Source organism: Vombatus ursinus, unplaced genomic scaffold (genome assembly GCF_900497805.2).
Source record: "Vombatus ursinus unplaced genomic scaffold, bare-nosed wombat genome assembly UNPS02014945.1, whole genome shotgun sequence".
NCBI lineage: Eukaryota > Metazoa > Chordata > Mammalia > Diprotodontia > Vombatidae > Vombatus > Vombatus ursinus.
The window spans coordinates 7,850,483-7,864,283 of record NW_020954723.1 but is presented as its reverse complement, the minus strand read 5'-3'; the positions used below and the strand labels follow the sequence as shown (position 1 = coordinate 7,864,283).

General features: G+C 35.9%; 1 protein-coding gene across 1 annotated transcript in view; it reads right to left on the bottom strand.

The window, feature by feature from the left end:
• Nucleotides 1-782: 782 nt before the first annotated feature.
• Nucleotides 783-13,801, bottom strand: part of GALC (galactosylceramidase) — a 68,751-nt gene continuing 55,732 nt past the window's right edge. Inside the window, exons 15-17 of the mRNA XM_027844987.1 lie at nucleotides 11,913-12,076; nucleotides 10,102-10,178; nucleotides 783-2,031 (exon numbers count right to left, since the gene is read on the bottom strand). Of these exons, the coding sequence (XP_027700788.1) occupies nucleotides 1,885-2,031; nucleotides 10,102-10,178; nucleotides 11,913-12,076 (388 nt within the window). The 3' untranslated portion in view covers nucleotides 783-1,884. The remainder of the gene's footprint in view (nucleotides 2,032-10,101; nucleotides 10,179-11,912; nucleotides 12,077-13,801) is intronic.

The following is a 13,801-nucleotide window of genomic DNA, read 5'->3' as shown; positions in this document are numbered from 1 at the left end:
ATTTTCTGGATTAGTGAAAAGGTCTTAATTATATGTGCTTATATAGATAAAAGTAAAATGTGTTGACTTACTTGCTTTTACCTTAATTGCTAATGAACTGTTCTAAGCAAATGTTCAGTTAGGCTTGCCTTAATAAATAGTCACATACCTCTGAGCAGCAGCATCCATTTATATACATAGTTATTGTGAGTAAATACAACCAACAATTGAACATCTACCAAGTACCTACTATTCATACATCGCTAACTACTAGGGGTAACACAGAGAGCAGTAAGACTTGTCAAAGAGCCTAAAAACCAGCTGAAGGACTTTACATCATTAAACTATATAAGGCAGGGTACAGATACCCAATGACATATTATAGTTATAATGGTGTAGGCATTGAGGAGAGAGGGAGAGAGATCAATGGAAAAATAGTAATCAGGAAAGGCTTCGTGACTTAAGCTGGAAACTCTAAAGAGTTCATCTTAATCAGGAAAACATTCATCCTAAATTTTGTTTAGCCTTCAAATTTGAGGAACAAACATTTTCTTCACAGATGAAAGGCTCTAGCCAGGGTCAAATCATCAAAAAATGTAAAATCAGTGAAATGTAAATTAGTATAGAAGAGCAATTCAGCTTTCTGGAGCTAAAAGGTGTTCTACAATGCACCTAAGTCTAACCAGGGATGGGGAAACTGCAACCTTGAGGCCATGTGGCCCTATTGGTCTTCAAGTGCAGCCTTTTGCCGAGTCCAAGTTTTACAGAACAAACCCATTTTATTAAGGGGATTTGTTTTAGTCAAAAGGCCACACTTGAGGATCTAGAGGGTCACATGTGGCCTAGAGGCTACAGGTGCCCCCATCCCTGGAACTCTTCATTTTGTAGTTGAGATGACACATGTAACCTCTCCTAGAACCTACTTTTATTTTTTCTTCTGGAATATAAGAAATATATTCCACATGAGTAACTGAGATGTTCCTAAAAAGAGTGCCAATTTTTAGAAGCAAATTATATCATATAAAAAGCATATGCAGCACTCTTCAAATATAAACTGATCAATGTATTAAAGAGTTGTTAAATTTCAACTGGTGTAATGACTCAAAAAGTCATTCAACAATTTCATTTTGTGTGATAGGCCAAGACATAATTCTCCCCCTCTTTCCACAAGCAAAAATATTGGCTACACCAACAGTGAGGAAAGTAACTTTTTAAAAAAAGGTAATTAAGAGCAATATTACATCATCAAGGTCCCAAATTATCTATTCATTTTTCTATTATTGACTGAAGAAAGTTTGGGAAGTAGCTTACTAATAAGGCATTTTAGAAACAGTTGTGTATTTGTTTACATCACCATTTTTTAAAGGTCCATTCAGAATGTAAGGATGAAACACCATGGTAATCCATAAAACACTGCCCTTGAAGCTCCCCTGGGCATTGCATGAGACTATTTGGTGGAGACAAAAGATTCTTTGAAGGTGAAAAAAGTATTTATTTCATCATGGTATGTGACACATGTATGTATGTCAAACAATAATAAATAAGTCTTTAAAGTTATGTTTATTAGTGTTACACAACATGGAGAAATCTTTCAGTACACAAACCACATAACTAATTACAAACCAGATAAAAGGATCCAATTCCCTCAATATCAGAATACAATCATTGTGAGATCTCAATGGCAAAATTGTTAAGAAAAGGAAGTAATACATAATCTATGATGTGATGTTTAAAATTAGAATAACTATAAGAAAAAAGTAAATAAAATATACAGTAGTATCAAGTATGAAAAACAAATTCCTTCAATGTTTTTGGCCTCAAAAATCCTCAAGGAACTGACTTTGATTCCAAACTCAAAAGAAGTGTGGAGGAGAGAGGAGTCATTATCTGAGAGTTTCAAGAATTCTAATCTATAGCCTCTACATGAAAGTTGTCAAACTGTGCAAACTCAAAGGTACGTGTTCCAATTGCTGCCCAACCATTCTGCGGATATGAGGGCAGATTACCTTTCCAGAGAAGCCAATTATCTAGTATAACATCCACAGAAGAGCCCTGTCCAAAAAAAAAAGAAAAAGTTACTATATATTCACAAATATTTTCTCATTAATGCTATATAAAAATTTAATATAATCAGTAGCTAACCTAGCTAGTTGTTATGCTTATCAATGAATTTCTACATAACAAAGTAAAATTTAACAAAATTTAGGTCAAAGGTCAAAATTAAATGAAAAAAGGATTTCAGATAACTTTCTTCATCGAGATCTAAGTGCCTGGCACATAGCAGATGCTTAATAAATACTGACTGATTGATTGATCTCTCATATATAGTATTTGATGTGAAAGAACTGCTTCAATATTTCATCAATTTAAAAAATAGTTAACAGTTAAAAAATAGTTAACAATTCAACTGGGGTCAAATTTAGTAACAAAGTATAATGCTCTCCTATTACACAATAAATTAAGAAAAGTATTTAAAATAAATTCATAGTCTCGTGTTTATGTGCTAATCTGTTTTTGTATCTTCCTGTACACTGATAATTAATAGATTAGTTTCTAGTCACTGTGAATAATTTCATTTTAATTCAAAGGACCAGTAGCATATCTACAGGCTACCAATTAGCCTTTTATCACCAAAAACTAGGACTCACTACCATTTGATATGCTAAAAGACCTTAGGGAAGGGCCATTATTCCAAATAGTAAGTTAAGAATAGCAAGGTGAAGAAAGGCATAATCAATTAACTTCATGGAATGAAGAACTCTGAGTTATGAGGGATCTTCGGAACTCTTATCTCCTACAACATGTCCAGCAAGCCTTCTCTTGAAGTCAGGCCTCTGGTGATAGAGAAGTCACTCACTTCTTTGATGACCAAAGTAGCCTATTCCAACTTTGGACAGCTTCAATTATTAAGGCATTTTCCCCTTACACTGAGTGAAAATCTTCTCTTTTAACTGTTCCTAGTCTGGCCTTTGGAGCCAAGCAAAATAAGTATAATTCCTTCTTCGAAAAGACAGCTACCTTCAAGTATCTGAAGAGTTATCCTCACCCCTATTCTTCCCCTATTCTCCAGGTTAAATAACCTCAGGATCAACCAACTTTCCTATACATGATTTCAAAACTCTACTTAGTAACCCTCCTCTGGATGGATTCAACAATAACAATATTCTTTCTCAAATGTGGCACCCAGAACTGAACATAATACTCCAGACGAGGTCTGATTAGGGCAGAGAACACAGAAGAACGATCAAATCCCACAGTCTGAACAGCATGCTTTTATTTATTTTTTTTAACGAAAAAGCATTTACTGAACACTTACAATGTGCCAAGTACTGGGGGAAAAAATGAAAACAGCCCCATCCTCAAGAGGCTCACATTCTAATAGGCCATAATACTGCCCATAAGGAGTTGCTGTGTGAGGCTGCAATGCCAAAACGTATAAACCACTATGGAATTCATTTTAGCATGAAAGCTTACATCATCTCTCGTAATTCAGCAAACAGCATTCAGCCAATCAATACTTTCATGTCTTGAACTGAATATCTTTAAGTTATTTATTTTTAACATTCTTTTTAAATTTTGAATTCAAGATTGTCTCCCTCTGTCCCAATCCTCCCCCACCGAGAAAACAAAAAAACACATCAATAATACGTGTGAAATCATGCAAAACATTTCCATATTAGACAAATCACACACACACACACACACACACACACACACACACACGAACCTCAAAAAAAAAAGCAAGAAAAGTATACTTCAATTTGCACTCAAGAGTTTGATTCTCTGAAGGTGAACAGCATTTTTCATCATGAATCCTTTGGAATTGTCTTGGATCACTGTAATGACTGATCATCATATAACACTATTGATAATCATTACAATATTGCTATTACTATACACAGTAATGTCACAATTCTTCTCACTTCACTTTGTATCAGTTCATATAAGTCTTGCCATGTTTTTCTGAAACCACTACTATCATCATTTCCTATAGCATAATAGCACTTCATCACAATGATATGGCCCAACTTCTTCAGCTATTCCCCTAATTAATGGGCATCATCTCAATTTCCAATTCTTTGCCACCAGTAAAAGAGCTGCTATAAATATTTTTGTACATATAGGTCCTTTTCCTTTTTCTTTGATTTCTCTGGGTACAGACCTAGTGGTGGTATTGCTGGTCAAAGGGTATGTACAGTTTTATAGTCTTCTGGGTATAGTTCTAGATTGTTCTCCAGTGGACCAGTTCACAACTCCATTAATAGTTCATTAATATACTTATTTTCCCATATCCCCTCCAGCATTTGCCATTTCTGATAGGGGTGAGGTGATACCTTAGAGTTGTTTTAATTTTCCTTTCTCTAATCAATAGTGATTGAGCATTTTTGTCATATGACCATAGACAGCTTTTATTTCTTCTTCTGAAAACTCCCCATTCATATTGTTTGACTATTTATCAATTGGGGAATGGCTCTTTTTTTGTATAAATTTACTCTGAGAAATAAGGTCTTTATCAGAGGAACTTGCTGTAAAAAAATTTTACATTACTTCATTGTCTATGGTATCTTTTAGCCAAATGTAGTTTTCCTGATTATCTCTTTTAATTTGGTTTATTTTTGCTTTTGCTTTGTCTGAGATCATGATTGCTATCTGTGCTTTTTTTTACTTCACCAGATGCATAATAAATTTTATTCAAGCCCCTTATTTTAACTCTGAGTGTTTTGTTTCAAATGTGTTTCCTGTATACAACTTATTGCTAAATTCTGGTTTCTAATCCATTCTGCTATCTGCTTCCATTTTATGGGTTAGTGCATCCCATTCACATTCACAGTTATGATTAATAACTGTATATTTCCCTCCATCCCATCTTCTTTTGTTTATTCTTCTCTTTCTTTTTATCCTGTCCCTCCTCAAAAGTCTGTTTTGCTTCTAATCACTACATGCCTTAATCTGCCCTCCTTTTAATCACTGCCCTACCCCTACCCCATCTCTCTTATCCTCTTTCCTACCTATTTCCTTATTGGCAAAGACAGAGTTCTATACCAAACTGAGTGTGTACATAGTCTTCCTTCTTTGAACCAGTTCTGATTAGAGTTTCAAGCATTTCCCACCACCAACAGCCTATTTTTCCCTCCTCTATAAAAGCTCTTCCTTGCACACATCTTATGTGAGAAAATTTTCTCCATTCTACCTCTCTTCCTCCTTCCCAGTACATCCCTCTTTCTCATCCCTACATTTTTTTGGGTGGAGATTGTCCCAAGATAATTGATTCACACCCGTGACTTTTGTCTATGTAGACTCCTTCTAACCAATATAAAGTTTTTAGGAGTTACATGTATCACCTTCCCACATAGGAATGTAAACAGTTTAACTTGATTGAGTCCCTTATGATTACTCTTTCATTTTCACCTTTTTGTGATTCTCTTGAGTCTTCTGTTTGAAAGTGAAATTTTCTATTCAGCTCTGGTCTTTTCATCAAGAATACTTCAAAGTCTACCTATTTTTCCCCCTAAAGGATTAAATTCAGTTTTGCCAGGTAGGTTATTCTTGGTTGTAATCCTAACTCCTTTGCTTTCCAGAATATCATATTCCAAGCCTTTTATTCCTTTAATGTCGAAGCCTATAAATCCTGTATGAGCCTGACTAGGGCTCCGTGATATATGAATTGTTTCTTTCTGGCTACTTGCAATATTTTCTTCCTGACCTAGGAACACTGGAATTTCACTATAATATTCTTTGGAGTTTTAATTTTGGGATGCTTTTCCAGGTGGTGATCAGTGGATTCTTTCAAATTGTATTTAACCCGGGGCAGCTAGGTGGCACAGTGGATAGAGCACCAGCCCTAAAGTCAGGAGGATCTGAGTTCAAATCCGGCCTCAGACCAAACACTTGACACTTACTAGCTGTGTGACCCTGGGCAAGTCACTTAACCCCAATTGCCTAAAAATGAAAATTAACAAATTAAAAAACAACAAAACAAAACAAAACAAATTCTATTTAACCCTCTGATCTAAGACATTGAGGCAGTTTTTCTTTATAATTTCTTGAAAAATGACGTCTAGGCTCTTTCTTTGATCATGTCTTTCAGGTAGTCCAATAATTCTTAAATTATCTCTCCTTGATCTGTTTTCCAGGTCAATTGTTTTTCTAATCAGATAGCTCACATTTTCTTCTATTTTTTCATTCTTTTGATTTTGTTTTATTGTTTCTTAAAGTCTCATGGAGTCATTAGCTTCCATCTGCCCATTTCTAATTTTTAAGGAATCAGTTTCTCAATGAGTTTTTGTACTTATTTTTCCATTTGGCCAATTCTGCTTTTTAAGGAGTTCTTTTCTTCAATGACTTTTTATACCTCCCTTACCATTTAGGCCAGTTCTGTTTTTTAAGGCGTTATTTTCTCTAGTATTTTTTTTGTGCCTTTTACCAAGCTGTTAATCCTCTTTTCATAATTATCTTGCAACAGTCTCATTTCTTTTCCCAATTTTTCCTCTATTGTTCTTATCTTTGGAGGGTCTTATTGACCCTCCAAATTCATATAATTTTCTCAACCCCTTCAGATCATGCAACAGGAAGTTACACAGCACAATGGCTGGTGCTGGACCTGGAATCAAGAAGATTTGAGCTCAAAGACTGCCTATGACACTTACTAGCTGTGTGACCCTGAGTAAATTCTCTTAACCTCTGTCTGACTCAGTTTCTTCATCTGTAAAATGAGGGTAATAACAGCACCTATCTCCCAGGGTTACTGTGAGGATTAAATGACATAATATTTATAAAGTGCTTTGCAAAAACCTTTTAGTGCTATATGAATACCCACTATTATGACTATGATTATGATTATTATGGTATATAAGCTACAATTCTTCATGGCAGTATTTTTGCAAATATTCATCACAAACACCACAAGAGAAGATGACCAGATGTCCATGGAATGATTTTCTTATAGTCCCTGTGGATATAACAAAACCAATTTCACCAATTTTTTAAAAATTTCTCTCTCCATGGAGAACCTATAAGCCACACTTCCTTTCAGCTATGTAACTGTCTTCTTTCATCTAGATTTCACAGTAAGAATGTCAAGATTTGTATGATTCAGTTCTTATAGCACCACGTCCATTTACCAGTAAACAGACAAGGATTTCATGTTTAGAGTACCAACAGAGAAGATAGATTTTATAGAGCTTAAAACCTGTAATTCTCAAGACACTTTGTACCCTTTTCTGCCACTTTCACATTATCACAGGAAATAATTTTCTTAGACTTTTATTATATACAATAGACCAAAAAACCAAAATCGCTTTTAAAGTGAACACAATCTTATTGTTAAAACAGAAAACTGGGAGCCATTCTGTATTTTCTTTTTTTTTCCCTCATGGATTGCTATGGCCAAAGAATCACCATTAGACTAGCCTACTGGTAAAAAGCCTTTACGTTACAGAGCTAGAAAAAACAACAAAATTCATCGGGAAGAACAAAAAGTCCAAAATATCAAGAGAATTAATGAAAAGAAATGCAAAGGAAGGTGGCCAAGCTGTACCAGATCTTAAAATGTATTATAAAGCAGCAATCATCAAAACTACTTGGTACTAGTTAAGAAACAGAGTGGTGAATCTGTGAAATAGGTTAGGTATGTAAGAAACAACAGTCGATGACTATAGCAATCTACTATTTGATAAATCCAAAGACTCCAGCTTCTGGGATAAGAACTCACTAACAAAAACTGCTGGGAAAACTGGAAAATAGTATGGCAGAAACTAGGCATAGACCAACATATTACACCCTATACCAAGACAAAGTCAAAATGGGTACATGACTTAGATACAAAGACTGATACCATAAGCAAACTAGGAGAGCAAGGAATAGTTTACCTATTCAGATCTATGGAGAAAGGAAGTATGACTAAACAAGAGATAGAGAACATTATGAAATGCAAAATAGATCACTTTGATTACATTAAATTGAAAAGCTTTTACACAAACAAAGCCAACATAACCAAGATTAGAAGGGAAACAGAAAGCTGGAAAACAATTTTTATAACCCGTGTCTCTGATAAAGGCCTCACTTCTAAAATATATAGAGAACTGAGTCAAATTTGTAAGACTATAAGTCATTCCTCAATTGATAAATGGTCAAAAAATATAAACAGGCAGTTTTCAGAGGAAGAAATTAAAGCTATCTACAGTCATACAAAAAATGCTCTAAATCACTATTGATTAGAGAAATGCAAATCAAAACAACTCTGAGGTACCACATCAAATCTATCAGACTGGCTAACATGACAAAACAGGAAAATGATAAATACTGGAGAAGATGTGGGAAAACTGGAACACTAATGCATTATTGGTAGTATTGTGAAATGATCCAACCATTTTGGAGAACAATTTGGAACTATGCCCAAAGGGCTATAAAATTGTACATACCCTTTCACCCAGCAATACCACTTCTAAGTCTGTATCCCAAAGAAATCATAAAAATGGGAAAAAGGACCCAGATGTACAAAAATATTTATAGCAGCTCTTTCTGTGGTGGCAAAGAATTGGAAACTGAGGGGATACCCGTCAATTGGAGAATGGCTGAACAAGTTGTATATGAACGTAATGGAATACTATTGTGCTATAAGAAATGATGAACAGGCTGACTTCAGAAAAACCTGGAAAGACTTATATGAACGGATGCTGAATGAAATGAGCAGAACCAAGAGAACACTGTACACAGTAGCAGCCACATTATGCAATGACTGACTTTGATAGACTAAGCTCTTTTCAGCAATGCAAGGATCTAAGACAACTTCAAAAGACTCAGAGTGGAAAATGCTATCCACACCTAGAGAAAGACCTATGGAGTCTGAATGCAAATGGATGCATACTATTTGCTCTCCTTTCCTTTCGTTGTTTTGTTTCTTCATTCTCATGGTTCCTCCCATTATTTCTAATTCTTTTTTACATCATGACTAATGTGAAAATATGCTTAATATGAATGTATAAGTAGAGCCTATATCAGATTGCACGCTGTCTTGGGGAGGGGGGAGGAGAGGAAGGGGGAGAAAATTTAAAACTCAAAAGTTTATGGAAGTGAATGTTGAAAACTAAAAATTAATTAATTAATTAATTAATTAAAAAAAAAAAAGCCTCTACGAACTCCATTCAAATCTAGCCTCAAACACTTACTAGCTAAGTGACCCTGGGCAGGTCACTCAACCTGTTTGCCTCAGTTTCTTCATCTATGAAATGGGTATGATAATAGTACCTACCTCCTAGTGTTGTTGTGAGGATCAAATAAAATAATTATGAAGTATTTAGCACTATGCCTGGGGCACACAAGTGCTGCTGGAGCAGCAGGAGGAGGAGTCATTGTTAAAGTGTAGTAGCATTTTCCCTATTTTAAACTCCTTTCCATGCTTCCTGGCAAGACAATTCATGATATTCAAAGTAAACTCCCCATATTAACCAGTTTTAACACAAAATCTTTGCTACCTCTATTTTGGAAACTGCCAGTTTTTGAACTTAAAGTGATGGCCCATTCCTGGAAGTTCATTGCTATAATTTGCATAAGTAGGAAAAATAAACGCCCAGTTACTTCTAGTAACAAGTAGTTCCTTAATATCAAAAAACAAAAAAATTTCTGCTAAAAAATAGCATCAACTGTAAAACTATTCACATACAGGCCCAAAGCTCTTCCCTGACATCTTAGGGACAGAGTTTACTAATGTACAGCAGCCACTCAGTACCAACCTAACTAGGTAGCTTATCCAGTTTCCTGTTATTTGTACCAATGTTACTCTTCGCTGGCAAAAATAAGTAATTAAAGTAATAAAGAGATGCTATTGATAGCTAGGCAGCGCAGTAGATAAAACACTAGAGTTAGGAAGACCTGAGTTCAAATACTAGCTGTGTGACCTTGGACAAGTCATTTAACCTCTGCCTCAGTTTTCTCATCTGTGGGGATAATAATAGCACCTACCACCCACGGTTGCTGTGAGGAGCAAATAAGATAATAATTGTAAAACACTTAGCAAAAGTGCCTGGCACATAGTAGGTGCTACATAAATATTAAGTATTATTATTATTCTTATTGTCACAAAAGAATGCTTTAGCTGTGAGCACTTTGAACAGCATTACTTACTTTTATATTCAGAGTGAGGGTGTACCATTTTCTAGCCTTGACATTAGCAAATCCTTTCTTTATTACAAACGATCGAGCTGCAAAAGAAAAACAGAGCATGTGGATGAATTATTTTTCTTCTGACTTAAGTCACAGAAACAAGAGTCAGGATTGGATCTTAACAGGACATTTAATCCTTGCCTTTAGGAATGATCCTTCATGAAATGATTAACTAGCTTCATTTATAGATTTGTAACTTAATGTAGAAATATTAACAAATATTTCAAATGCCTTCAAGTTACTGACAGTCTAGTTGGGAGAAAAATCAGATTTACCCATTACTCACGAAATCGTTATTGAGAACCAACTCAATGTTAAGCATTGTGTTAGGTATGCAAGATGAATAAACAAAGCTCCTTAGTCTTAGACTTCTAGCTGTTTACTGTGTTTAGAAGCGATATTTGGATGGGTCCGATACATACTGAACACACATTATATGCGTTTTCCATATTTTTGTAGATATTTATCAATTTCATTTGAACTCTAAGTTTTCTGGAGTATAACTGTATATGTTACACTTTATTTCCTCTCTGCTCGCTGTCAATTCAAGTTTGTTAATTTGATTTTCCACTCTCTTTTTCTTCATCAGGACAGCTAATTTATTGATTTTGTTAATCTGGTTTTCCCTAGTCTGGTCTGTCCCATTTATCAATTCTCTTTTAACCAATACCAAAATATTTTGTTGGCTGCTGCATGATAATATAGTTCTGTGGTGGAGAAGTGCTAATGTGCCCTTCGTTTCTACCTTTTATCCATTATTTATCTTGCTGGATCTTTCTTGCTCTACCAAATGAATGATGTTATCATTTTATCTAGGTTTATAAATTATTCCTTTGGCAGTTCTCAAGCTCTACTAGGATGTTTTATCAGTTAAATATGAGGGGTTCTTTATGGATATTCTAAATCTCTATTTGGCCATTATTCTTTTGGTACAGCATTTGGGTTTTCTTTTGCTTGATTTTTTTCTTCTTGAAAGACCTGTATTTCTTAGATGATCTCTTCGCGTCCAATTTTTCAAGTTCAGTATTCAAGTTCATATGTCCTTCTAATCTTATTTGGTGTTTTAAAATTTTTTTCTTCCATTACTTTTTCTCCTGTCTCTTTCAGCCTGTATTCTAATTCTGCTTTCTCTTTTTTAGAGGATCTACTATTTTCTGAAAAGAATGAAAAATGTCTTCTAAAGTCATAATTATTTAGTTAGACTTGCTGATTTCTGTACTTAATATTTTGATATCTTGAGTTGGTCTCATTTACAGTCTTCAATTTGCTCACTCTATCTACATGACCAATTTTGAAGGGAATTAAGTGATTTTAAGGGGCAGGACATCAGGCAGTACATTCTAGGTATTGGGGACAGCCACTACAAAGGCAAAGAGATGGGAGAATTAATGGATACTATGAGTAAGGAAAGCAAGGTCAGTTTGTCTAAACTGTGAAATTCTTGAAGGGGAGCATAAGAAGAAAAAAAAATAGGGTGAAGCAAACATTTATTAAACACTTACCATGTGCCAGGCCCTATGCTAAGTTCATCATGCAGTCAGAAAGACCTGAGTTCAAATCCATCCTCAGACACTTACTAGCTGTGTGACCCAGACCAAGTCACTTAACAAGTTTGTTTCAGTTTTTGTAAAATGCGCTGGAGAAGGAAATGGCAAACTACTCCAGTATCTTTGCCAAGAAAACTCCAAATGGGGTCACAAAGAGTCAAACAACTAAGCAACAACAGTCAATAAACAGTTGTTTATCAAGTGACATAATAAATATTTACTTACCAAGATCATTTGTAACTTGGTAAGTCCCATCTGCAAAAATCCAGAAGAAAATTCCAAAGGCACTTCGAATGACTGCCCCGCCCTTATTAACTCTTCCAGCAATGAACACACCACCAACAGATAGCACCTCTATGTAGACATCACAACTTATTACAAGATTCTTCCTAGAAAACAAAATTGAATATTAATTCCCACCAAAATTATATTTTTCTAAATAAAAATTAAATGTATCATGGAAGCATTTACTTCTATGTTTATATTGAGTAGAAGTGGCATTTTTCCCAGAGTTAATGCCATCCAGTAGTTAATTACACTACTAATAATACTAGTTACAACATACGGTTATCCCTTCCACATCACGACTTTCCCCATCATGGTTTTGACATGCAGTGGGGTCATCATAAGAAATTAAATATTACGTTAATTCTGGGGGAGTTTTGTGGAAACCACAGATGACATGAAAAGGCCAGCAGACAACACAGAGCTTATGACCAAATACTTAACACAAATTTTATAGTAACGTAGTGTAAACACCCCATAAAAGAAAAAGAAGGAGCCAAGATGGCAGAGTAAAAGCAGTGACTTGCTTGAGCTCTCCCCCAAACCCCTCCATATACCTGTAAAAAATGGCTCTAAACAAATTCTAAAGCAGCAGAACCCACAAAAAGACAGAGTGAAACAAATTTCCAGCCCAAGACAACCAGGATGGTTGACGGGAAAGGTATATCGCGCTGGGCTGGGAGAGGAGCGCAGTTCGGCAAAGGCGCGCAGGCCACAGTGAACCTGGAGCAAGCCTCAGAGGACTGAATCACGGGCAGCTGTGGCGGTTTCCAGACCTCTCAACCCATGAATGCCAAAGACAACTTAGAAGGTCAGTGGGAAAATTCTGTGTTTGCGGTGAGAAGTGCAGTCTGAGGCCCAGTACCCAAGCTCGGCCCTGGGGCAGCGGCTGCTTCCTGAGATTCAGGCCCACAAACTGATGGGGAATCCATGGCTGATCAGAAGGGATTGCAGGTATCTCTTTGCTGATACAGGATTCTCTTGCTTTGCAAGTGCTTAGATCTGGGTCACAGTTCTGGGTGGTGGTCCTGGGGCGAGGACAAGCGCTGGCATGGTGGAACTTTTGTGGCGGTGGAGAGGAAATCCTCCTCAAGTTCAGACAGAAAAGAGTGCTTGTGGTCACTTATAGACCAGAGCACAGGCCAGGAAAGGAGTAAAAACCTTGCCCTTGATCACAGCACCTTGGAAGAACTGAAAATTTACAGGTCCCTAGAAGTATCTCTGAAAACAGTTGCACACAACCCCTGAAGCGTGGGACAGTACATTCTCCACACTGGAAGCAGAGCCCTACCTTAACAAAGAGTTTATAACTCAAATAATTGACTGGGATCATGAGCAAGCAATGCAAAAAGAGTCAGACCATAGAATCTTACTTTGGTGACAAAGAAGATCAAAACATACAACCAGAAGAAGACAACAAAGTCAAAGCTCCTACATCCAAAGCTTCCAAGAAAAATATGAATTGGTCCCAGGCCATGGAGGAGCTCAAAAAGGATTCTGAAAAGCAAGTAAGAGAAGTAGAGGAAAAACTGAGAGAGATACAAGAAAATCATGAAAATCAAGTCAACAGCTTGCTAAAGGAGACCCAAAAAAATACTGAAAAAAAATAGCCCAACCCAAATGGCAAAAGAGGTCCAAAAAGCCAATGAGGAGAAGAATGCCTTAAAAAGCAGAATTGGCCAAATGGAAAAGGAGGTCCAAAAGCTTACTGAAGAAAATACTTCCTTAAAAATTAGAATTGAGCAATTGGAAACTGGTGACTTTGAGAAATCAAGACACTGTAAAACAAATTCAAAAGAATGAAAAAATAGAAAACAATGTGAAATATC